The 25,116-nt window shown below is 38.3% G+C and overlaps 3 protein-coding genes and 1 pseudogene across 6 annotated transcripts; 1 reads left to right on the top strand and 3 right to left on the bottom strand.

The window, feature by feature from the left end:
* Window positions 1-1,118: 1,118 nt before the first annotated feature.
* On the top strand, window positions 1,119-2,712 carry LOC122643763 (annotated as a pseudogene).
* A 7,617-nt stretch (window positions 2,713-10,329) lies between these two features.
* Window positions 10,330-11,369, bottom strand: LOC122644239 (non-specific lipid transfer protein GPI-anchored 5-like). 4 transcript variants are annotated; one of them, XM_043837869.1, is made up of 3 exons: window positions 10,872-11,369; window positions 10,662-10,706; window positions 10,330-10,549 (listed from the first exon to the last, which is right to left on the bottom strand). In XM_043837869.1, the coding sequence occupies exons 1-3, from the start codon at window positions 11,197-11,199 to the stop codon at window positions 10,422-10,424; spliced, it is 501 nt and encodes a 166-aa protein (XP_043693804.1). In that variant the 5' UTR covers window positions 11,200-11,369; the 3' UTR covers window positions 10,330-10,421. The 4 variants fall into 4 exon arrangements, with proteins under 4 accessions (XP_043693804.1, XP_043693803.1, XP_043693806.1 ...); XM_043837868.1 differs by having other exon boundaries at window positions 10,662-10,712; window positions 10,875-11,369; XM_043837871.1 differs by having other exon boundaries at window positions 10,662-10,703; window positions 10,875-11,369.
* A 3,758-nt stretch (window positions 11,370-15,127) lies between these two features.
* Window positions 15,128-16,082, bottom strand: LOC122643762 (non-specific lipid transfer protein GPI-anchored 5-like). The gene is made up of 3 exons (XM_043837346.1): window positions 15,588-16,082; window positions 15,369-15,494; window positions 15,128-15,264 (listed from the first exon to the last, which is right to left on the bottom strand). Exons 1-3 carry the CDS (start codon window positions 15,916-15,918, stop codon window positions 15,128-15,130), a joined length of 594 nt encoding a protein of 197 aa, XP_043693281.1. The 5' UTR covers window positions 15,919-16,082.
* A 7,068-nt stretch (window positions 16,083-23,150) lies between these two features.
* LOC122642093 (non-specific lipid transfer protein GPI-anchored 5-like) lies at window positions 23,151-23,994 on the bottom strand. Its single transcript, XM_043835510.1, has 3 exons — window positions 23,647-23,994; window positions 23,431-23,556; window positions 23,151-23,326 (listed from the first exon to the last, which is right to left on the bottom strand). The coding sequence occupies exons 1-3, from the start codon at window positions 23,969-23,971 to the stop codon at window positions 23,190-23,192; spliced, it is 588 nt and encodes a 195-aa protein (XP_043691445.1). The 5' UTR covers window positions 23,972-23,994; the 3' UTR covers window positions 23,151-23,189.
* Window positions 23,995-25,116: the final 1,122 nt, after the last annotated feature.

Here is a 25,116-nt window from a genome sequence, read left to right as displayed (position 1 = left end):
GTGCCTTTTTTTTTTGGGAGGGAGATTGGGGTTGGAGTTGGAATTTGGATCAAGAAAAACGAAATGAAATGCATTGAATCCCAACCGGTTGCTATCTCGGCGACATGAAGCTTCAACCATTTAGGGTATTGGACTATTTTCGAGCAAGCAAACTAGCAAAAGAGACAGAGAGAGAGAGACTGAGAGACATAGATGGCGCAAAGAGAAGCTCCTCCTCCATCTGGTTGAAGTGGTTTCAGTCTTAACTGAAATTCCCGATACCAAAAGAAAAATAAAAAAACCATAGACCTACCAAAAGCGAATCTTTGAATCATGGTGTTCTTTTCTTTTTCTCAAGTTCCTTTATATGTTTTTGTTAATCATATCGACATGGGTTTGTTTACTAGTTTGATTTCAGATGCCGATACAGAGGGGGTTGGATAAGAAAAAAAAGAAAAACAGGGGACACAGAAACAAAAACAGAGCAGCATAAGAGCCGAAAATAGAAGAGAAGGCGAGAGAGGGAGAAGAGAAGGCTTTCTTGCTCTAGCGGTGGAGGTTACGGAGGTGGTTATGGACATCGTGAGGGCGGCGGTGTTTACCGTGGCTACGGAAGTGGTGGCGGTGATGATGGTGACCGTTAGTCAAACTGGAGGAACGAGGTTTTTAGGGTTTTGATATGATTAGGGGTATAATTGGAATATCACAAACATAAGGGTATTTTGGGGTTTAAATGAATATTTTTAGGGTAACAGTCATTTTTAACGAAATGGGTACGATTGATAGAACCTTTTGAATTCAAGGGAGGGAAGAGTCATTACTCAATACCCAAGGGAGGGGTTTGTCATTAGAACATAATCGAGGGAAGAGGAGAGTAATTTACTCAAGATATTTTTTATTTTTCCTCTTGTTTGGAAACATATAGTTTTCTTTTTATTCTAAGGGAGATTAACAACTTAGCCGACTCCTTGACGTGTACAATAGTTTGACCCTTTTCCGATGAATCTTGGACTTATGTAGTCTTCAGCCATGAATTTTCACGTTAATAAATAAAATGTTTTTACCCAAAAGAAAAAAAAAATCTTAACTGTTATGCTACCCAACTGTAAACCATTACGGAGTATCTCAACGGCAAAGTTATGAATCATCTGCACGTACCAACAGGTGAACGTACATCTCAGCAGTTTCATAATGATGCCATGGAATTCGTTGTTCCTCAAAACCCTAAAGCCCCGGATCCCGTCCTCATTGACGTGGAAGAGTATCGGCCGGAGGATCCGATCGGAATTCGGGCGACCGCCGACGAAGATTAAGACGAAAAGTCTAGCTTTAGGATTCCTGAGAATGTCGATTACGTCTCGATGATTAAGGCTCTCGAGAGACCCTTGAAGGATCGTGAGCTGTTGTTGGATTGTAGACATAGAGACTTCTACAGTGTGCTTGTGTCATCGACGAGGTAGGAGGAAGAGCAGCAGAGAAAGGATGGGTTGGTGGCCAAGAGCAGATTGATGGGATCGGACGAGAGATTTGGGTTATGATCACGATTTGTAAGGATGGGGAGGATCTGGGTTATGATTCTACACTGAAACCGAAGATGCATTTGAAGGGTAGTAAGGTTGGTGAGGGGGTGCCCATAATTCTGGTGTCCAGTGCATTCCAGACATTGATCACGATTTATAATGTGAAAGAGTTTCTGGAAGATGGGGTCTTCATACCAACGGATGTGAAGATGAAGCAGATGAAGGGAGCTAAGCCAGATTGTGTAACCGTGCAGAAGAAGTTTAGTCGGGATCGGGTGGTGACGGGTAATGAGGTTAGGGATAAACCGTCGACCTTGAAGCGGAGGATTGGGACAAGGTGGTTGCAGTTTTTGTATTGGGAAAGGAATGGCAGTTCAAGGATTGGCCTTTTAAGGATCATGTTGAGATATTCAACAAAAGTAAGTTCAGAGAGAACCTTGTATAATTTTGCATTATTAGATTTGCTTCAATTATTATTATTATTTTTTGTTTCTTAAGCTGTTTTGAATGTGAAAATTTGGTCGTAGTGGAGTAGATACTAACTGGACAATGTTCTTATGTGCTTCTTCAAAAAATAAAAATGGGTGCACAATTTTTTTTCGGGGGACTCCTCTTGATTCGTAGAAGGGTGCTTTTGTTGTGTAAGACAAATTTGATGGTTTATTTGATCTATTTAGATGGACTACTTACAGTTTAAATTTCTGGTGGGTTCAGGTTCATTTTGTTCTTAGCTAACTTGAATACACTCGGGCAAGAGAAACAATCTTCTAGGATTAAATGTATGTTGAATCATATCCAGTTATTGGGTTTACATGCATTTTGAAGATGACAGTGTTGAGTCAGCAAAGATGGTGAAACAGTGGAATGTGAAGATCATTTTGGTGACCAAAGAATCTGTTCTTATATCTTCCTACCCTCTTTGCTCTTTTTCCTTTTAAGTCATCAAGTGCTTTCTGTTCTTTGGCCACTCTGTGTGCTGATTTTCTTTTCATAGAAAGAGCCTTGTGTGGTGAATACATGCACAGATTAGCAAGAATAAGAGACACCAGGATAGAGCTGCGGCTCTTGAGGTATGGGACCGGCTGGAAGAATTCATGCGGTCACGGTCACATACTTGAAGTGTCAAATATGTAAGTTTCTAATCCTGTTATTATTAGCTGTGCCTTCTTGTTGGGCATAAAACATTAAAGCATACCAATTATTAGTATTTCAATTCTTCCAAGCCCTTTTATCAACATTTTTAGTAACTTTGTCGATATGCACAGGATGAGAGCTTTTACATTCTGTCTCACTAAATTTTCAAATGTTAGTATGTGTCACAGCAGTGCATTTCTGTATATGTTGGTTGTATGTTCAAGGGGATGGCGTTGAACTTGACCTGCCAATGTCAGCCCTTTTACTTATCAAGCTAGAGTAATCACTTTACTGATTTTCTACAATGGGCTGTTCAAATTCATAGAATTTGGAACTTATCAGCTCATGGATGAAACAATTATGCATTTCATAGGTTCAATCTTGGGATGTTAACTGAATTTCTGATGTCGGATGACAATTCCATACTCCCAACTAGGATATTTTGAGACGGGTAACTAGGTCTCTTCGGGGTAAGGATTAATTCTTAATATGATTCAGTTGTAGGATTTTAAGGAGGAGGTTTGGCTTAGATATGGTGAGCAGTTGATGTAGGCCCCCGTTTCCTTCTCTAAGGTTTTACAAGGTTTAGGTAGGCTTGGGTACTTTGGTACAGTTCTTGGATGCTTCTCCTCATGCAATCATTTGCTGGTTGGTTTCTTGGGTGCCCATGCAATTGACTATGGTAGACTTGTGTGAAGCTCTAAAGTTTGAAAGTGGATGCTATGTTTGATGGAGGATCATTTTCTGGTTGGTCGCATTTGGGATAATGATTAATTCTTACTACCATTCAGTCGTAGGATTTTTAGGAGGAGGTGCAATTGTCTTAGATTAGATATGATAACCAGTTGATTTAAGCCCCCCTTGCTCTCTCTAGGGTTTTACAAGGTGTAGGTAGGCTTGGGTACTTTGGTACAGTTCTTGGATGCTTCTCCATATGCAATCATTTGCAGGTTGTTTTCTTGAGTGCCTATGCAGTTGCTATGGTAGACTGGTGGGAAGCTCTGAAGTTCGAATGTAGATGGTATGATAATGATGGCTGATGTATCTTGGCTGGTAACAATAGCTGATGGATATTGTAGTAGGAGGTATGAAGAGAAGACAGAAAGAGAAGAAACGGAAAGAATGTAACTAAGAATCCACCTTGGGCTGTGTTTGGTAACGTTCTTCGTCAAGAACGGGTGTTGTTTCCTGGAAACATTTTTTGCTGTTCTTGGCCTGGAATTATGTTCTTTGTCTGTAATTGACCGTTTGCCAAATCTGTTCTAGAACTGTTCTAAGAATAATTCTGGAACAAGTATGGCGTTTGGTAAAATTTGTTGTTAAGTGGGCCTTAATGAGTTCATCAGTTGCCTGCTTGCCTTCAAGTTCTCTCTCCAAATCAGAGAGCTTCTGCTTATGAGGGTCATAAAGCTTATACAAAACATATAAGCTCCCTAGATTTGGAGAGAACTTGAAGAGTTGAAGGCGATTGTATTGAACATAGACTAGATCATTCAAACGTTCATATTCCAGTCTATTCCTCTTCTTGGTGTGAATCTTAATTCATAAGCAATTGAGGAGGATCCCAATTCATTCTTCCCTAAAACTAATAACAAAATTAAAATCTAAAAACAAAAAATAAATGTAATTAGCTAAGTAAAACATCATATAAAGTAGGTGCAAACTACAAACTACAAACAAAATAACTAAACAATATAATACTTAAGTTTTTAAATTGAAAAACAATTAGCTACTTACTAGGACTCATGGTTGTCCGTTGTCTAATCGCCATACTTGTTGAAAAAGGACCTCGAGCATTTCTGTTTTGACCAGCCTGATTACCTATCTTGTCTTGTAAAGACGCATCGGGCACTAGTCTTGCAGTGACGACGATTGTTAAATACAATCTGTAAAGTTTGTATAAATTGATAATGATCAGTTTTTGTATGCTAATAAAACTTTTCAGGATTAAAAAAAAATGCAACAACATACAACAGGCACTCCATCTGACACTCCCATCGCCTATTAACAATATTTATCACTTTCCTCCACAACCGTTCTTTATCCCTAAATTTTTCTCTTATCTTCTTTTTAGCATCTTCCATGGCAACATAGACTTCATGCATGACAGGTTTCTCATCAGCATCGACAATTCACAAGACAACAATAAGTGACTTTGATGCTCTAATACAATCTTGCACACCATTCCAACATGTAGTAGCAAACACAGTTTCCTCCAATTTCTTTCCTGCCTCTGTCTTTGACAAATTAGAATTCTTCCATTCATCAGATATAAACAAATGCCTCAAGTCATTCTTATCTGAGTAAGCTCTAGAGTGTCAGAAATGAAGTTGCAAGTCTAATTATAGCAGCCCTCACAAGATCCCTCCCATTTGTTCTGGCTCTCATAGCATCTAGAAGGCGTGTGTGCCTGTACATGAATGTTGTTATTTTTCCAGCCTTCGCTATCACTTTCTTGTATGCCTTCAAATTACCAATATCTTCCAACATAAGGTCAAGGTAATGGGCTGCACAAGGAGTCCAATATAGCCTAGTCCTCTTCTGCATCAGCAATGCACCGTTTGCTTTATAATTGACAGCATTATTTGTAACAACCTACACAACATAATCCTCCCCAATTTCTTCAACCTTGCTATCAATCAATTGAAGCAACATATTTGCATCTTGTATATGACTCGATGCATCAACAAAACCCATAAAGTAAATCCCCTCTAAACAGTTAACAAGGAAATTGTTCAAGTGTCTTCATTTTTTATCTGTCCACCCATCAGACATGAGTTTGCACCCTTCATATGTCTTTCTCATCTCTACAGTTCTCTCCTTTGCCGTCTTTAACAAAGGCACCCTCACTTCATGATAAGTATGGGGGCCTATATCCTAACCTGTATTGTGCAATGGATTTACCTATCACCTCAAAACTTCTTGCCTTAAGTGCATTGAATGGAATTCCACACTGATAAACCCAATCTACAATGTGATTGTCAATTCTTTTTTTATTTTACAACTTGATGAATTAAATATGTTTATTTCTCTTAAAGTTTTGGAGCCAACTATGGCCATTTTTGCCCACCGAAACAAAACAAAAAAAAATAAACTAACTTGCCGAGATCTCGGTCGCCTCAACTTGGTCGAGACGAGTTTTTGAACCTTGTCCTTTTCCATAGGGGTGGGAGAGAGACAGACTCAAGCTGGGTGCGGAGCCGGCGTGCCCAGCCTTTACCATATGTATTATATTATATATATGGACTTAACTAACCCCACAATTGAACTAATGACACTAGGGAGATTTTAAATATCCCCACAACGAAGTACTATAACCCTTCTGTTGTTCAAATTTCCCTACTATATGAACCATGTGATAACCCAAACTGCAAGATTTAAAGGGTCTGCACTACAGACCTAAAATTAAGAACTGCGGTGTGGCACACAACCAATTCAATCTTCTTGTTACCTTTCATTATTTATTTTAGGGTAAATTACACGACACCCCTTGAAAATCGAACGATACTCAACTCACCCCTTGTTTTTTGAAAATACTCACCCGTCCCCCTGTATTAGAGCACTATATTACAACTTAGTCCCCACTGTTAGTTTTATGCAGTTAAGTTATGAAGTCAGCAAGTTAAATATTTTTAAACCCCTAAACTACCCTTGACTAGTGTAGAGTTACTTTTTTACCCTTGGATCTAAAAACCCCAAAATCGATCCTCTTCCTCACATGACCTGCAACATGCACGATATGTGAGGTCTTACTTTTTTTTTTTTCTTTTTTTAAATTAAAACAAGGAATCAAAGAGGGAATATTCCCTCTCCTTCCCCAAATCGCTAAACCGAGAATGGAGAAAACCCATTTAGGATTTTAACAACCGCCACCGCGGTCTCTTGTGGTGACCGCACCAGAGGCCGGCGGCCAAGCTCAGACACGGCGAACGACCGTTAGGGTCCGACGGCCATAATCACGGCCTCAGATGCTGATGAAACCCAAAAAAAAAAAAAAGGCCAAAACCCCTTTTTCCCTATTTGGTGAAGAAAGCCTAGGGTTTAAAGATCACACTGCCGCCTCTTGCGGCGGTCGAATGAGAGGGCCAGCGGCCAGGGAAGATACTGGCGAACTACCATCCTCCTCCTGCGACCACGACTCCGGTCTCAGGTGCGGGTAAAACTCAGCGGTGGCCCCCCAAAAAAATCGATCTCAAAACATTTTGCAGGTTTTGAGAGTTGATTCCAGCAGAGTTTAAAGACATCTCCAGAGAAGAAAGAGACAAGGCAGGCGTGGACAGTCCATTTTCCGCAGACAAGAGAGAGAGAGAGAGAGAGCTCTGGCCATGGCGTCTAGGGCTCCGATCTGCTTCTGCATTTTCGTTCTCTGTCTGTTTACTTCGTTTCATAGATTAGTCTCTGCTGCCGAAGAAGAAGGCAAGGCTGGGGAGTTTGTGGTCACCCTTGATAATTCCAACTTCACTGATATTGTTAACAAGCATAACTTTGTTGTCGTTCAGTTCTATGCTCCATGGTGTGGTCATTCTAAGCTCCATGGTGTGGTCATTCTAAGAATCTTGCTCCTGGGTATGAGAAAGCTGCATCAGTTTTGAGTAGTCATGACCCTCCTGTAGTTCTTGCTAAAGTGGATGCCAATGATGAAGTAAACAAAGGACTTACCACTGAATTTGAGATAAGGTGCTTCCCTACTATCAAGATTCTAAGAAATGGAGGAAAGACTGTTCAAGACTACAAAGGTCCTAGGGATGCTGATGGTATAGTGACATATTTGAAAAAGCTAGCTGGTCTGGCATCAGCTGAGATAAAATCTGTTGAAGATGCTGGAAATCTTATTGATGACAAAAAGATTTTTATTGTTGGGGTTTTCTCAGATTTTTCGGGGGAGAAATTTGAAAACTTTACACAATTAGCAGAGAAGTTGCGCTCGGACTATGATTTTGCTCATACCTTGGATGGCGGTGGCTGCAGCAATGGTGGTTGTAGTGGTGGTGGTGATTTAGGATATAATTGGAAATATCAAAATTGGCATCCTAAATATAATTTACAAGCTTTGGGTATCTAAAGTGCATTTTCTATAAACGTTGGGTACCTCAATTGTCATTGTTTATCTTATTTTGGTTAAGGTTAAAATTGTCTTTTCAGTTTTTGGATTGTTTTAAGTGAACAACGTTACTTTAGAGGGGGACGGGTGAGTATTTTCAAAAAACAGGGGGTGAGTTGAGTATCGTTCGATTTTCAGGGGGTGTCGTGTAATTTACCCTTTATTTTATTCCATCTTTAATTATTCAATTACCATCAGTTTGGCTACTTAACCTTCTCTTTAATGCTGTTGAAGTATGGTTTCATGAAAGATATTGTGCATTCTGGTGGATCCCCATGATTTATCCATGTTGATAGATTCTTTCTTCCTTCATGCACAAGTGCCTACTAGGAGTGTGGATTGACATATTCAAAAATATTCTAACATCTAACTTCCCTCCGTGGAGATGCACAGCATTGGTGAAAAGATGGATGCCAGCTAGCATTGGGGGTATGGACGGGAGTTATTCTCATTTGATCAGCAGACATGACTGCTGGAGGCTGCAAGAATTTTATCACTGCAATGTAAAAGGCATTTGGAAAACTTCAGTGGACAAACTGACTAAGGGAGGAGCCTGTGGAGAGTTTATGTATGTACTATGGTCCGCCTGTCCTGTAACCTCTATCAATTGATGTATTAGGTTTTCTTCTTTTTCTTGCTTTCCTTGTACATTATATGCATTACCAGCCTGGTAGCTTCTGTTTTTTTCTTCCCAATCAATAAATTGGTCTGGTTATAGAGAAAAACAAGTCCCATAAAAACATGTTGTATATAAGGGGGAGGACCTGGGTTTGGTTGCATGGATGTATTATTGTTGTACCCATTGGTAAAGCTCATGATATTATGAGGGTTAATACGAATATACGATTGCCACATTAAAATCTCTTTAACTCTTTCAGTCTGAAGTGGTCCACAGCTATTGCTCCTGACATCAAAGTACATGGGTTCATTGTCTTGAAATATCCCAGGTGATAGCATAACCCTTCCATGGTGCCCTTTGTGTGCACATTTTTGTAGGTAAGCACCTTTACTGATCATCTTGATGCTGGTTATTATTACTGCTACCATTTAGAATTGGCATAGTCAGGAGAGCAATTTTCAGTGCTTCGAATGTATTCATTTGTAATTTTTCTCCGAGTATTTGAGCCACTTCTTCCCTAAATTTGTTGAACCCATCGCCTATTTTTATTAATACTCTGTACCAAAAAATATGGAATATCCAATTATAGCTCCTCTAGGATGTAAAATCTCTCTTTTATCTGTATGAGACAAATGTATGCATTTCGATTAGGGTCGTATTCCATGGTTACGATTCTACCCTCTATTTTTTTATTCCGTCGAAGTCTCTGTTGCATGTCAAGTTAAGCGAGCTACGTTTCAGTCTCAAGATTCCCAACTTAAGCCTAACTCTCTCAGGGTCTTCCCCTTCAAGAATCACGTGTGTGCTTGTACCTCATAAGTGTTAAGGGCTGAATGTTTTTGGGGGGGGGGGGGGTGGGGGTGAATAAATGATCATTTACTCACCCAAAATGAACTTTCCAGTGTAGATGCATTGTTCCATTGGAAGTGTTTCGGAGTCACTCTGGTCCTATGTTCGTAATAATGATCATTTTCTACCAAAACTGGGTATAGCTGACTTAATTCTTGTATTTGACATCAAATCTGAAGTATAAAAGTTTTCGAAGGCACTGAATTGGATATTGAATGCTCTCTGGAATACATGTGTCATTTGCGGGTAATTGCTTTGCATGTGTTTTTTTCAATCATTGCTGTACTACTATAGTATGTGTTGGATTCTGTCGTGCACACTTTAGGTAATTAGGTTTAATCTTATGTTTCCTTTGCATACCATACATTAACAGCTATTATATATGGACTATGCCTAAATTGAGTTTTTTTTTTTATGGCTTTTGGTGATAAAATATCATGGCATTGTAGGTGTATGATACTATTATTTTTTTCTTTGTTTTGGTACTAGTGATACAATTCATAAAATATCTACATTTACAGTACAATATAATACTCATTGCCCTGTGCAATTATTGTGTGGTTCAATAGGTCTGGCACTCCATATTTGTGTTGAATTTTGACACTAGACCCATATCAGTGCACCATAGTGGGTAGATATGTGCTCATTGTTCTCGTTTACACATTTTTGTGAAACAGATGGGAAAGAGAATTGGGTGGCATTAATCACTTTGCTTTGTTGGACATTACACATTGGCACTTTTTCATCTTCTTTTTTTTTTTTGGGGGGGGGGGGGATGAAGGGGGTAAGTAAGAGCTCAATGATTCTTGGTTCTTGTTTTGTAATTTTGATGCATTAGTATCGTTTATCTCTACCTTTTATAGTAATCCTTGTAGTTCGCCCTTGGATTTTGATTCCTTTCTCTAACACCCCCCCCCCCCCAAAAAAAAAAAAAAAAAAAAAAGAGAAAAGAACACAGTTGTTGTGTAGAAAATCTCTCCAATCCACAAGTCATTGATTCATCTTTATTTTGAGAGGGAGAGTAATACAGCTCTTATTTAATACAAATTGATGACAATACCTATCTCAAAAAAATAAATAATACAAGCTCTCCACTGATACTAACTTATGACAATACCCATCTCTAAAAAATAAATAATACAATCCCACTCAACCAAAGAACAAGACTACATAAAGAATCATACTAACTGTGACAGGACCAAACATGTAGAAACAGAACTTAGAAGCTGGCGAAGGTTGAAGAGTATGATGTAACAAAGAGAAGGAAGAACAGCAAAGAAAATGACAATTTGCTAATGCTTCCATCTGATGATGCGTCTGTTGATGGGACAGTCTTGGATCCAGTTCCTGCATCCATTCAAGCATTAAACATGAAATTTCATTACCAACAAATAGCTTATTACTCTATATCTAAAGCACAAAATTCAGTAACTTGAGCCATTCTCTAACTATCTTGTACCTGATGATGGAGTGCTTGGTGTTTCTGTTGGTGATGGTGAAGCTGAAGCAGCTGCATAATAAGTGAAAAGTTGACATAAGCTTAAATTTTCATTCCAAGTAGCTTCTATGAAATGAAAATGATCTTTTTAATAACCTTAGCACTGCAAGGTTAAGTTATACTTAGTCTAGCGGTGGTGGAGTTAAATTTTGAGGACAATTAGGTTTCACTTACCATTGCACTTGCTAACAGATGGAGTTTGGACATTGCAGGCACCAGGGAGTGCAAGTGCCTGGGTCTGGTTGACGTTGATCCCCAACGAAGAGCCTCCGCCGCTGAGGACCTGGCACAGACACTGTGGTTGTGACTTAACAACACTGGCGAGCTGAGAGCAGCATGAGGAAGATGGAGTTGATGAGTTCCCTGTAATGTAGTTGAGGCATGGGGACATGCTAACAAGAGCATTAGTGCAACTGGATTGAGCTGAGGCTCCTACCCAGAGCATGGCCATGAGAACTGCCACCAGAGTCATTCCGATTTCCATCACTTTTGTTGCCATTTCAATAATTGTGTAGTGTTGTCACTCGAAGTGTGGGAGAGGTTGGGAGATGTGAGACTATGTTGCTGTGCTGTGCTGTGCTATGTGGTTGAGGATTTTGGGATGGAAGGAGGAGAACAGGGCTGGTAGTTTATAAAGGAATACACGGTGAAGAAGGGACAAAAGGAAATGTTTATTTTGGTGGCCTAACGTTCGCCTACTTTCTAACTGGTTCTTTGGTGAACAACCCCACCTTTTAATTTTATATGTAATTCAAAAGGGTATCGGGGATTCCAATCATATACTATCATTTCGGTAGTCAAGGAAGGGATTCTCACCTGTCTTGAAAGGAAAATTTAAGGTTCTGGAAATCTTTTTGGAAGGACAGTTCATGATTTGTCCAATGAAGTACAAAGTACAAAATACAATTCAGGATATGGCATTTTCATTAATTTGGTCTGAGGGGCTTATTGACTTGTACTTGAGGATTGATATCTTGGTTTCGATCAGGCGACTTAGGCCTTAAATGCGAAACCTAGACAACTTGGTTTTTCATTTCGAGGTTTCAACATTGGGTTTTGATCCTAAGGCCCCTTGGGTAGAAACCCAGGGTCGAACTTGGGTTTCGTTTCGATCAGGCTCAAAATTGAGATAATTTGAAGCTTTCAATTAGTTTTGACAGAAATTGAATTCCATACTTAGTACTCTTTATTTTTTAATCATTCAATCTCAATGTCACAAGTGGATTGGTGTCTTAATTAATGTTAAATCTCTGATCTTGTGAACAGTTGCCAGTTCGGTTGGTTGGAGACTTGCCGGTTGAAGTGTATACCTTTCACGAGGAGGCCAAGGGTTCTTATTTTCCTTGTCATATGTCTTTTCGCCCTTTCCCCTTGGTAGTTGTAGGTTCTCCTTCCCTTTGTAGTTTGTAGTTGGCCTATGGCCCTTAAATCGAGATAGACTTAAAAAAAAAAAATCTCTGATCTAAGGCTCATCCAATGGTCATTTGGGTGGGGATAGATCTGAACCCTCCATGGGGTGTGGGACCCATACCCCATGGAGGGGTCAGATTTGTCCCCACCCATCCCCATGTGGGTAACTTGTAAGCCATGTGGGCAGGTAACAAGGCCTCCACACCTTTTGAAATTTGAATAATGAATAGTGTCATTAAGAGGACGTTAGGAGGTCCTTTTGACTCTTTTAAGATATTATCACCTTCGCAGGTTAACGTGGCATAAATGCAATATGTGGGAAGCGTACGTATGGTAGTTGTATGGAGTGTAGACCAGGGCATCACCCCAAAAGTGATAAAACCTTGTAGGTCTCCTACCAGGATGGATGGGTTGGATTGGCTTGGCCACATCCGTGCTGTGGAATATCTTCCGTTTCCTTTTCTTTTGTTTTTCAAAGAAGTTAATTGAATTTAGGACTAATTTTTCAATTTTTTTTCAACTTAGTTGCCGCATTGCAGATAGAAATGAAACCAACTCCACCTCCAAAAATGAGTTTCCCCACCGCCCTCCCTCTCATGTTTCATGCCTTAGATGTTTAGTGAGCTGGTATGGTCCATACTCCATATTAAGTTAAAATCGGAAAGGCAAAAAAAAAAAAAAAAAGTTTTGGAAAAGTGTGTTTAAAATGACATAGAATGTGAATAGGATGATTAAAAATACGGTCAAACATTTCGAAAACATGAAAGAAATAAAAACCAGTATGAGTTTTAAATGTTTAGATTTGAAAATATTGGACAGCAAAAAAACGATAATATGCATACATAAATTGTGAGATCAACTCATGGGTTTTAAAGATTAATATATGATGTGTAGGCCATAAGCTTTTAAAATATTAAATTAAGTTAGTTAAAATAAAAAAAAATTAAGTTTTAAAAAATATTTGAACATAAGTTACTGGCAATGAAATATCCCAATTCAGATCTTCTACGACACGCTGCTACGTAGTGGCACACAAACAAGGTGCGCTGCAATGACCGCCTTGCCTGAGTGGGGGTAAGACGGTCATTGCACCATGCCCTATTTGTGCGCCGCTCAGGCCGCTACGGGCATCGCACTGTAGACGATCTGGATCCAAAATATCCTCACCCTTAGAGAGATTGATCACAGCTTACCATTGATGGGTTAGTGGTGATCAACAATACGTCTCCAAACAAAAGCTCTGGCAAAATTCATCCATGTAACAGCTTACCCATGATTTTGCAGCAAATTAAAGGATAAAAGGAGATTTAAGGCTGTGTTTGGTATGCATTATAGGTCGATTTTGCTTTCTCGGAAAAAACAATGATTGATTAAACTGCTATATTAATAGTATTGCCTACATCCAGTGGTTAAGATAAGCAATTACCTTTAAATAAAAATGGGTTTCAATGTATGGAGTTCAGCGTATGAAGTCTGATTGTGATTTGATTTTGCCTACCATTACCAATGGCAAGATACCACCAACCAAGAGATAAGATTTGGTTTAGATTTGAGAGTCTTTTTAAGTGAAGGCAATGTTTTTGATAGATACATAAGATTTTCAAAGATTTTAGTAACTAGCATCTCAGTGACATAATCCTTTTAATCTGGAAACAGCCTCTCCGCGAAGCAGGGGTAAGGCTGCATACATTATGATCCTCCCCAGACCCGCAGTGGCGGGAGCCTCGTGCATTGAGTACGCCCTTTTACTTACTCTCTGTCCTTGGATTCAAATGCTTGGGAGCATTCTTAATTCAGTGAAAAGATTGAGCAGATTTTTTTTTTAGTTATTATTAACTTAGATAGCTCAAAAAACTGAAATTTCATATAAGATCAAACATTGAAGATGCGTATAATTTCATTCTTTTTTTCATCTTTCAGTTTTTACTAGGGTGTGTTTGGTTAGCAAGAAAAGAACAGAAAGACACATAAATTCATCATTACTTTTATCTTATTATGTTTTGTTTTTTCAATCAAACACATCCTAAATCAAAACACTCTTGAGCTAATCTAATTTCGCTTACAACTCTCTTTCTCTTCTGCTCTTGCTTTTGCATTGTGCTTTGAGAACTTTGAGCACCAACCCTAGGGTTTGCAAATGTTGTTTGATGGTCCCATTGACTCATTGTTACTTCATTTACTCAGAATGTCTTTTATTGTCTAAATTAAGGTGTGGCACTGATGGCAGCTGGTAGGGGTGGACCGATCAAGTTGACTATGCATTGTCATATGTTTTGTACAACCATATACCTGATCTGGACAATAATTCACATAACACACTTTTTTCTCTCCCGCAATGAGGGTAAATATTATCATTTCTCATATGACAATCACAGAGTGAGAAGTTACTATCAAATTATTTTGAAAACCCTATTTTACCCTTGACTTAAATTACTTTTAGGATTAAGACAAAATGTTTCTGTTATCCAGGATATCACTTATTTGGCATCGAGTTTAGAATCATGTACTTTTACTTTTATTCCAAGGGAGGAAAAAACTTTGACCAACTCCATTGCCAGGGGGGCCCGGTCCTTGACGTGTAGGATTGATTGGCCAATTTCCACTCCAGGTCTTTTAGAAGCTTGTAATTTGGAATCAATGCGTACTAGGCTTTCTTAGCACTAGCAGCAAAGCTTTGTTTACCAAAAAAAAGTTTAGTGTCAATAATTAAATTGCACTCTTATGAATTTTATGTAGTTACCAATTATAAAAAAAAGATTTTAGAAATAGTGGAGAAGCAACATATTAGATTGTTACAGCAACTCAATTAATGATCAAGCATATATAAGCCCAATGGCCACAAAAATCCTTTATTTTTCTTGTCAGAATACCCGGAATTTTTCTGTTTGGTAGTACAGCAAGGAAGTGATCTTTTGTTTAATACATGAATCAAACAACCAAAAATAATCTCAAAAAAAAGAGTTACAGGAATAGGTAACTGATGCAACAACACTGCCACAAGCAGAATCAAGAACTGATCAGAAGCTGGTAAGAGTTGAAACAAATGAAGCCACGAACAGAAGCATCAAGACAAGAAGATGAAGTGGTAATTTTGTAATTCTAGTTCCTTTAGATGTTTCTACCCCTGTCGATGGCACTGTCTTCGACCCAGTTCCTGCATCCAATCCATCAACCATCAATCCATAAAACAAGAAGAAAAATTTAGTTTTTAAAACAGAAAATCACATTTGGTATCTCTAAATTCAAAGAGGAAAGTACCTGAAGGAGAGTCTGCCACTGGGGGAGTTGTAGAATCTGTATTTCCATTAGACGTAGTACTAGCAGTTGGATAAGGAGAACCCACCGGAGATTCCGCCGCCAGGGAAGTTGATGGTCCATTAACAGCTGCTACCCACAAATGGTTTCAAGTTAATCAAATTACATACCATTTCAAATCAATACCTAGAGAAAGAGTACTTGTGTTGTGTTGAACTTTACCATTACAGGCACTAATTGATGGAGTCTGGACATTGCAAGCAGCAGGGAGTGACAGAGCAAGTGTTTGATTAATTGCAATTCCCAAAGTTGCAGCAGCACTACCATTGAGCACTTGACAAAGACATTGAGGCTGAGATTGGACAACACTCGAAAGCTGTTGGCAGCAAGAAGATGATGGGTTTGATGAATTTCCTGTAATGTAACTAAGACAAGGTGCCATGCCAACAATCATGTTTGTGCAACTCGATTGAGCCACAGCAGCTCCAACCCAATAAAGCATTGTTACAGCTATTGCAACAAGACCCATCTCGATTCCTTTCGTTGCTGCCATTTTTATGATGTTTATGGATCTTCTCAGACTTCTCCACAAGTGTCGCAACAGAAGGTGGTGAGGTGATTGGTGTGTTCTTCTGGGTGGAGTTTGGAGGCAGAGCTTAGCTTACTATTTAAATTAGAAGTTTTTTGTCAAGTGTTGAATGGAGACGAAAACTAAATGGGCATTTTTTGTTGGCCAACTCTTCCTAAATTATGGGGCTTTGATAGTATTTCAAATGTAAGGAGTTTTTAAGTAGGTAACGTGTCAATCCAAGAGTTCATACTCCAGACTGAGATTATTATTAATAGAAGTTTAGGGATTTTCATTAATGAATAATGCAAAGTTTACCAAACCAAAATAGAAGTACAATGAGTGTCCCCCTTAGTAAAAGAGGGATTCTCAAGGCACACACATTGATTGATGTCCCCTGTTAGGTTGTTCGCAAGAGCTTAAAAGAGTAGTCATCGACTGCCAAACAACGCCTTGACGTGACGGATGGATTCAAAATCTGCATCTTCCACTAATTCTGGACCGATGCAAGAGAGATACAGGAGAGGGTCAACTTGAAAAGTCCCCTGTTTTTATTCCTTTTTTCAAGACAAATACCTTTAGTTGTGCTTTCTTGTTTCCTTTCGTGCTATATATTGCTGTCTAAGCGAGCCCACCTTCCGCATCAGGGTGACGAGTCACTATTGTCATGTGACAACAACGATCCTTTGCCATATAGGCAATTAATTCCTTTTCATTTTTCTGTTTTTGGTAAACAAAACTTTACTAATAAGACCATGTAGTACAAATGGATTTTGAATTACAAGTTTCATGAGACCATAGAATGGAAGTGGATCAAACAGTTCCACACATCAAGAACTGGACCCACCTGACAAAGGAGTTAGCCACGTTGTTTTCCTCCCTTGGTTAGTTGGTTGTGTCTCTTCATCTCCTATACAAGGAAAGGAGGTCTTGCTTTTTTATTCAACAAAAATGACATCTTTTTGTAAATTTAGCTACTTCGTCTACTCAATTTAAATTGATATTATACAAGTGAGATGCTTGTCTGGTCCTCTATCACATGGGCTAACCCATGTATTGTCATGTGGCAAATAGTGAAGTGTTATACTTCACTAGACATATTAATGGGGAAAGAAAACATTTTGATTAAATATTAATATGTTTTTAGTACAAATTAAATATTAATATTTGATGTATGGATCGTAAGTTTTTATAATATTAAATTAGTTTATTTAAAATAAAGTCATGTTTTTTTTTTTTTTGGTTTTAAATAGTTCTATTTTTTTTTCAATAAAAAAAAGACATATATTTTAAAATTTTTAAAATTGTTTTTATTTTTTGAACTTTTTTTTGGCATACGTTTCAAATCAATTTGGAAAACAAATAGAAAAAGGAGCAAAACAAACCACGTTTGAATGTATTTTAACTAGTATAGTCTAAACAAGCCAAAGGTTGATTCAACTATTTTATTGTTGGTTATGATTATAAAACGACATAGGTACAAACAGAGGTGATGTAGTGTTAGGTATTTGATTGATACATCAAAAGCTCCAGGGCTGATGCAACGTATTAAATCAAATCCTTTTAATCTATCCCATTCAAGGCTGACCCAATCTATTACCCATACTATAGATCGGGCTCCATCAGACACATAACATGTAGCGCTTGTTATATGGAATGCACAGCGCAGATAGAACCTAGGAAGCAACATTTGGAACAAAATCTCTGTCCAAACAAAAGCTACAGGAGGAAAAATAGTAGTTTCCTTTTATTTGAAACTTATCTGGTCGATCAATCAAAACTGTCAGAATATTAATCATAAGTTACTGGCAGTGAAATATCTTGACCCTTCGAGAGACTGATCACAGCTTACCATTGATGGGTTACTGGTGATCACTCTTCTCTTCTTGTTTCACGTTCCCATTAATGTCTCGTTTGCTATAAATTAAAACTTGTTCATATCTACTTGATCAGTTTTCAAGGCGGCTGGTAGATAGGTCTGATCACTTGATCAACATTGACTAGTCCCTAGATCAACACTAAGGCTTCGTTTTGTAATGGTCTGAGTAAAGAATGCTCGTTCTTGATCAGAAATGTTCTTTAACGTTTTTGGTCGGAATGGCATTCTGTGTATAAAAATGACCGTTTGATAATGATCTGAAGAACGTGTTCGGAACGAAAATGTTATTTGATAAAACATATTCTTCACCTCTCTCTTCTCTGTGCTTCTGAAAAGGAGTCAGAAATTAACCTGAAATAAGCTATTGAAGACACAATCAGCTCCAAAGGAGAAAACCCATTTAAGGATTCACTCTCTCCAATCAATTCTTTCACATCACTGAGCCAAAAAGTCGAAGTAGGGTTGCAAGATTCCGATCCAAACCCACAAACTGGTTACAACCAGATTAATTCAAAAGGAATGAAAAATTTTTATAACTAGTTTGTGAACATAAGTGGAGGAAAAATAAGATGAAGAAAAAGATGCGAACAAGAGTGAATAAAATCGATGCTAAACCGTACTGGTACTTGCAGAATTGGCAAAGCAGCACCGAATATTGCCGAGGTAGAAGTTTTGATTCTGGGGCTTCTGGAGTTTCAATAACCAAGAAGAAGAATATTTCGCAATGAGTGGGTTCTGTATTAGCTGAAGATCCGAAAAGACTCAACAAAACTGTGAAAACTGGCTAAAGCAAGTGAGTGAAACGGGTAAGACCGTAACAGGGTATCACAAAACAGAGAGCGAGAGCGAGAGAGAGCGAGACAGAGAAAGAGAGAGACAAAGAGAGAAAGAGACAGCGAGAGAGAGAGAGAGAGAGAGAGAGAGAGAGAGAGATGAGACAAAGAACTCACCTTGAAGCTCCTGTGGCGTTGCAGGTCTCCTCTTCCCCACTTGATTGCAAGACAAAACCCCTCTGAACTTCAAACCCAACAAAGAAATCACGGGTTTTTCCTCTTTTTTCTCGATGATAGCTTCAATTAATTTGTTTTCGTTCTTTACCGACCATTTCTGAAGCGGTCTGTAAAGAATGTTCTTTTCATAAGATTTCATCCCGTTCGTTTTTTTTGTTTTTTTAGAAATTGAAACTCATATTAATAAGGTAAAAGATTTATAGAATTATGGCTAGGCCACGGATGTATATGATTACAACATTTGAAGGCTATACTAGTGAAATTGTCTGTTTCTTTAGCTAGCTCAAGATAAAATTTAATTAAGTTCTAGGGGATGCGAGTTCTAGGAGTAGGATGAAATAAGTCAAAGAGCTCCATGCTTGTACATATGATTTCTTTAATTTTTAGGTTTTGTTGTTGCACGAGTCTCCATTCTTGAACAATCCCAAAGAGCTCTGCTTCTTTTGCATCTGATGTAGATTACCTGCATCTGTTAGAACATCCTGGCTGTCGATCAAGATTGAAACAATCCAACTTGTTATTCTGAGGCTTGGTTCATATGTGCCTACGCAGATTAAACCGGGAAATTGTATATCCAAATTAGCAATCATTGGAAAAATATTTTGGGTGTGTGTGCTAGGTGGTGAGGTTGGGTTAGATGGAAAAATGAGAAGAGGGTGAATATTCATATCATGAATCCATTTGAAAACCTCATTGAGAACCAACATCGGGTCGGCTTTGGAAGCCCCTAAAATAACCTTGTTTCTTAGATTCCAGATAAAATAACTAGTGATCATAAAGACAGAGAAAATCCAAATTAAAGATTGTTTATCAAAAACTTGAAATGAGAATATTGAAATACAGAGATAAGTCAGTGAAGGGCTAGAGAGATGCTCGGTTCTTAATCCGATGGGGTCAGGTGCCCAGATACGCTTAGTCCAATCGCATGATAAAAAGAGGTGCCAAATTAATTCGTCATTAGAACCACAGAAAGCACATGTAGGCTCTACAGACATCCATTTTGAGATAGTCGTTCTGTTAGGTAGTCTTGCATTTAAGACACGCCAAAAGAAAATTTTAAATCTCGGGTGAATCTTAATTTTCCAAAAGAAGTGCCACCATTTGGAAATCATGGGGCTAGGATGCTTTAGATTGGCAATTGATTTGGCAGCGAGCTTGGTAGCGAACGATCCCTTCTGGGATAGGGAGCATCTCCAATAATCCTCAGACTCAGAGATGTGTATTTTAAGGATGTCATTGATGGTCTGACTAGAAAAACAAGAAGAAAGGGCAGTAAAGTTCCATCTATCATTTTGAATAAAATCACTAATAGAATTGAAACACAGATTATGATTAGTGATTAAGGGTGAAGTGTTGCCTGTGGAGGATGATATCCATGGATCATGCCAACAAGAAGTAGATTTTCCATTACCCACCTGTCTAATCACCATTTTTTTCAAATCAGGCAGGATAGCAGTAATACTGTTCCAAGTCCAAGACCCTCTTTTAGAAATGGTTTTAGGGTAAAAAATGGAAGTTTTGGGGGAAGTATTTGGCCTTCAAGACCTTGGCCCAAATGGTGGAAGTTTCAGAGATTAGTCTCCAACCAAGTTTTAAGATGAGGGCTTTGTTATGATGTGAGGCTTTTCTCAGGCCGAGTCCTCCATCACTAGTAGGTAGGCAAATTTTGTCCCACCCAATAAGATGACATTTCTTCCGTTTACATGAGTTATTATTTTAGAAGCTGAGATAAATAGAGTCAAGAGCTTTACAAATTTTTAAGGGAAATAAAAAACAAGACATAAGATATGAAGATGTAGAGGCTAAAACTGATTGAATTAGAATTTTCCTCCCAGCAAAGGAAAGAAAATTGGCTTTCCATAAAGAAAGTTTAAATTTCACCCTATTAACCAGAAAGCTCAAATCTTTACATTTAGATTTGGAATGACACAGTCTAGCTCCCAAATAAAGAGAAACATTTGGCATCTCCCTCATATGAAGGAGGGAGCATAAGTGCTTTCTACGAGATTGAGAAACAGATTTACTAAAGAAAATTTCACTTTTTGAGAAGTTAATCTCTTGACCAGAAATGTCAGAAAAGAGTTCCAAAATTGATTTTATAGTTAAGAAATCATCTTCATTGGCCCTGCAAAAGATAAAGGTATCATCAGCAAAAAGGAGGTGGATAATTTTAGGGGCATGTCTTGCAATCATAATACCTTTAAAAAGACCAATATCTCTATAGGCTCCTAAGATCCTAGACAGAACCTCCATAGCTAGGAGGAAGAGGTAAGGACTAAGGGGGCACCTTTGTCGAATACCTCGCGAGGGTTTAAGAAATTCAAAGGGGCTACCCTCAATCTTGAACGAGAAGGATGTAGTAGAAATCAGGGTTTCTATCATAGAGATACAATGTTCATTGAAACCTAAAAATTGGAATAAATTGTAAATAAGCTTCCATTCAACCCTATCATAGGCCTTAGACATATCAATTTTAATAGCTGCAAAACCATTTTTTCCTTTTGAGCGGTTCAAATAGTAGAAAATTTCTTGGGCCACAGCAATATTGTCAACGATTTGACAACCAGGTATGAAAGCTGCTTGGAAGGGGGATATGAAAGAGGGGAGGAGGGGGCACAGTCTATTAGCAATGATTTTTGCCACAATCTTGTAGGATACATTGCTGATAGGTTTGAAGACTAAAAGAACGAACCGACTACCCAAACAAGATTTTGCGTTTTTTGTTCTTAAAGAACGAAAAAACACCAAAGAACGTTCTTGAGACCGCTACCAAACGTAGCCTAAGTCTCCGAAACAAACGCTCCAGCAAAATTCATGCATGTAATAACAATTTAGTTTCTCCAAAAGGACTAAGAAAATCTTTTTTCCATTGTCCTTTTTATTGTGAAATCTCCATGATTTTGCAACAAATTAAGGAATAAAAGGAGATTTAATGAGATTGATGAGACTGCTAGATAAATAGTATTGCCTACATCCACTGGTTAAGATAAGCAATTACCTCTAAATAAAAATGGATTACAATGTATGGAATTCAGGGTATGGAGTCTAGTTGTGATTTGATTTTGCCTACCATTACCAATTGCATGATTCAACCAACCAAGAACTAAGATTTGGTTCAGACTTGAGAGGCTTTTTAAGTGAAGGCTTGGAACATATGCTTTTCAAAGATTTAGGCAGTGTTTGGTATGCATTAATGCGAAATTGACTTGGAATGTATTCCAAAAATGCATACCAAACACTGCCTTAGTAACTAGCATTTCAGTAACAATCCTTTTAATAAGGTGGCAAACTTACTCTTAGTCCTTGGATTCAAATGCTTGGGAGCATGCTTAATTCAGTGAAAAGAGTGAGCAGATTTTTTTAAAAAACTTAGATAGCCCAAAAAGCTGAAATTTCATAATGGATCAAACACTGAAGGTGTTTATAATTTCGTTCTTTTTTCATCTTTTAGTTTTTACTAGGGTGTGTTTGGTTAGCAAGAAAAGAAAAGAAAAAGACACATAAATTCATCATTACTTTTATCTTATTATTGTTTTTTTTTTCAATCAAACACACCCTAAATGAAAACACTCTTGAGCCAATCTAATTTCGCTTACAACTCTCTTGCTCTTGCTTTCGCATAGTGCTTTGGGAATTTTGAGCACCAACCCTAGGGTTTGCAAATGTTGTTTGATGGTCCAATTGATTCATTGTTACTTCATTTACTCACCATATCTTTCATTGTCTAAACTAAGTTGTGGCACTGCTGGCAGCTGGACCGATTGAGCTTACTATGCATTGTCATATGCTTTGTACAGCAGTATACCTGATTTGGCCAATTATTCACATAAAACACTTTTTTCTCTCCCGCAATGACGATAAATATTATCATTTCTCATATGACAATGATCGAGTGAGAAGTCGCTATCAAATTATTTTGAAAACCCTATTTTACTCTTAACCTAAAGTACTTCTAGAAATAAGATAGAAGCTTCTTATTATCCAAGATATCACTTATTTGGCATCGAGTTTAGAATCATGTACTATTGCTTTTATTCCAAGGGAGGGAAACAGTTTGGCCTGACTCCCTTGCTAGGAGAGCTCGGTCCTTGATGTGTTGGAATGATTAATCAATTTCCATTCCATGGCTTTTAAAAGCTAGTAATTCAGAATCCATGTGTGAACCAAAAGGCCATAAAAATCCTTTAATTTTCTTGTCAGAATACTCTGAATTTTGCTGTTTGATAGTACGGCAATGAAATATCTTTTGTTTAATACATGAATCAAGCAACAGAAAACAATCTCAAAAAAAAAAAAAAAAAAAAAAAAAAAGAGTTACAGAATAGGTAGCTGATGCAACAACACTACCACAAGCAGATTCTAAGAACTCAGAAGCTGGGGAGAGTTGAAGCAAATGAAGCCAAGAACAGAAGCATCAAGACTACAAGATGAAGTGGTAATTTTGTAATTCTAGTTCCTTCAGATATTTCTATTCCTGTTGATGGCACTGTCTTCGACCCAGTTCCTGCATCCAATCCATCAATCGTCAATCGATAAAACTAGAAGAAAAAATTAGTTTTTAAAACAGAAAATCACATTTGGCATCTCTAAATTCAAAGGGGAAAGTACCTGAAGGAGAGTCTGCCGCTGGGGTAGTTGTAGAATCTGTATTTCCATTAGAGGTAGTACTAGCAGTAGGATAAGGAGAACCCACCGGAGATTCCGTTGCCGGAGAAGTTGATGGTCCATTAACAGCTGCTGCCCACAAATGGTTTCAAGTTAATCAAATTACATATCATATCAGATCACTAGCTAGAGCAAGAGTTGTGTTGTGTTGAGGTTTACCATTGCAGGCACTAATTGATGGAGTCTGGACATTGCAAGCAGCAGGGAGTGACAGAGCAAGTGTTTGATTAATTGGAATGCCCAAAGTTGCAGCACCATTAACCACCTGGCAAAGACATTGAGGCTGAGATTGGACAACACTCGAAAGCTGTTGGCAGCAAGAAGATGTTGGGTTTGATGAATTTCCTGTAATGTAGCTAAGACAAGGTGCCATGCCAACGATCATGCTTGTGCAACTCGATTGAGCCACAGCAGCTCCCACCCAATAAAGCATTGTCACAGCTATTGCAACAAGACCCATCTCGATCCCTTTCGTTGCTGCCATTTTTGTGATGTTTATATGGATTTTCTCAGACTTCAAGTGTCGCAGCAGAAGATGATGAGCGAGCTCAATGTGTTCTTCTGGGGTGGAGTTTGAATTTTGGAGGCAGAGCTAGCTGACAATTTAAATTAGAAGTTTTTGTAAAGTGTAGAAGGGAGACAAACACTAAATGGGCGTTTTCAGTTGGCCAACTCTTCCTAAGTTGTGGTGCTTTGAAAGTATTCCATATGTAAGGAGTTATTAAGTAGGTAACGTGTGTCATACTCCAGGTTGAAATTATTAATAATAGAAGTTTAAGGATTTTCATTAATGAATAATGCAAAGTTTACCAAACCAAAATAGAAGTACTTGTGTAAGCTTTATTGATAAATCATGTAGTACACATGGATTCTGAATTACAAGCTTCATGAAACCATACATTGAAAGTAGGTGAACGAGTTCCACACTTCAAGATTCAGGTCCTCTTCACAAGGAGTCAGTCATGCTGTTCTCCTCCCTTGAAGTAAAAAACGAAAATACGTGATTCCAAATTAGATGCCAAATAATTTTGTAACGGTCATATCCATTGGGGGCATTACTCGTAGAGAGTCCTTTTTTTATTTTGGTGGGGGGGGGGGGGGGATAAGCTGCAACATTTAACATATCATTGACTATATGTGTATTACAGTTAGTGCTACTTGATTGTTGAGAGGTTGAAGACTATTATGATTAAGCTCATTGTCACTAGGAAAGTGCTTGTCATCTGTAACAGAAATGTAACCACTTCTTATTTGTAGAGATTGATGCGCCTCATAATGATCCTTAAGTGCACGGAATGGATGAAATTGTGGTAATTTATTCTCGCTAAGAAATGTTAAAACTAATGAAATTGAAGGCATGTAAGCACGAATAAATTGTGAAGATTGATGAGCATTAAGGCGCCACAAGGGATGGAGGTTTTACAGTTAAAAGCGCCTACCATTTACTTTGTAATGCTTAGTTTGAGGAAGAAAGCCCTTCACCACCATCTGAGGCTCTAGCAGATTGGAGGTGTGTCCCTAAATCCGTTTGGAAAGCTATCTGGCAGTGTCATACTATGCCTAAGATCAAAACCTTTATGTGGCGTGCTTGTGCCGACGGCCTAGCGTCGGGTGCAGCCTTGAACAAGC

This window comes from Telopea speciosissima, chromosome 10, assembly GCF_018873765.1.
Source record: "Telopea speciosissima isolate NSW1024214 ecotype Mountain lineage chromosome 10, Tspe_v1, whole genome shotgun sequence".
Classification (NCBI taxonomy): domain Eukaryota; kingdom Viridiplantae; phylum Streptophyta; class Magnoliopsida; order Proteales; family Proteaceae; genus Telopea; species Telopea speciosissima.
This window is presented reverse-complemented; position numbering and strand designations above follow the sequence as displayed.

Excerpts from the sequence above, each read along its gene's own strand:
- LOC122644239 (XM_043837868.1), bottom strand. The coding sequence starts at position 11,199 with ATGGCAACAAAAGTGATGGAAATCGGAATGACTCTGGTGGCAGTTCTC. Across the intron at positions 10,713-10,874 it reads ATCTGTTAGCAAGTGCAATG|CTGCTTCAGCTTCACCATCA; the intron begins GTAAGTGAAACC and ends CTTATTATGCAG. Across the intron at positions 10,550-10,661 it reads ACCAAGCACTCCATCATCAG|GAACTGGATCCAAGACTGTC; the intron begins GTACAAGATAGT and ends GAATGGATGCAG.
- LOC122643762 (XM_043837346.1), bottom strand. The coding sequence starts at position 15,918 with ATGGCAGCAACGAAAGGAATCGAGATGGGTCTTGTTGCAATAGCTGTA. Across the intron at positions 15,495-15,587 it reads ATCAATTAGTGCCTGTAATG|CTGTTAATGGACCATCAACT; the intron begins GTAAAGTTCAAC and ends TGTGGGTAGCAG. Across the intron at positions 15,265-15,368 it reads AGTGGCAGACTCTCCTTCAG|GAACTGGGTCGAAGACAGTG; the intron begins GTACTTTCCTCT and ends GATTGGATGCAG.
- LOC122642093 (XM_043835510.1), bottom strand. The coding sequence starts at position 23,971 with ATGGCAGCAACGAAAGGGATCGAGATGGGTCTTGTTGCAATAGCTGTG. Across the intron at positions 23,557-23,646 it reads ATCAATTAGTGCCTGCAATG|CTGTTAATGGACCATCAACT; the intron begins GTAAACCTCAAC and ends TGTGGGCAGCAG. Across the intron at positions 23,327-23,430 it reads AGCGGCAGACTCTCCTTCAG|GAACTGGGTCGAAGACAGTG; the intron begins GTACTTTCCCCT and ends GATTGGATGCAG.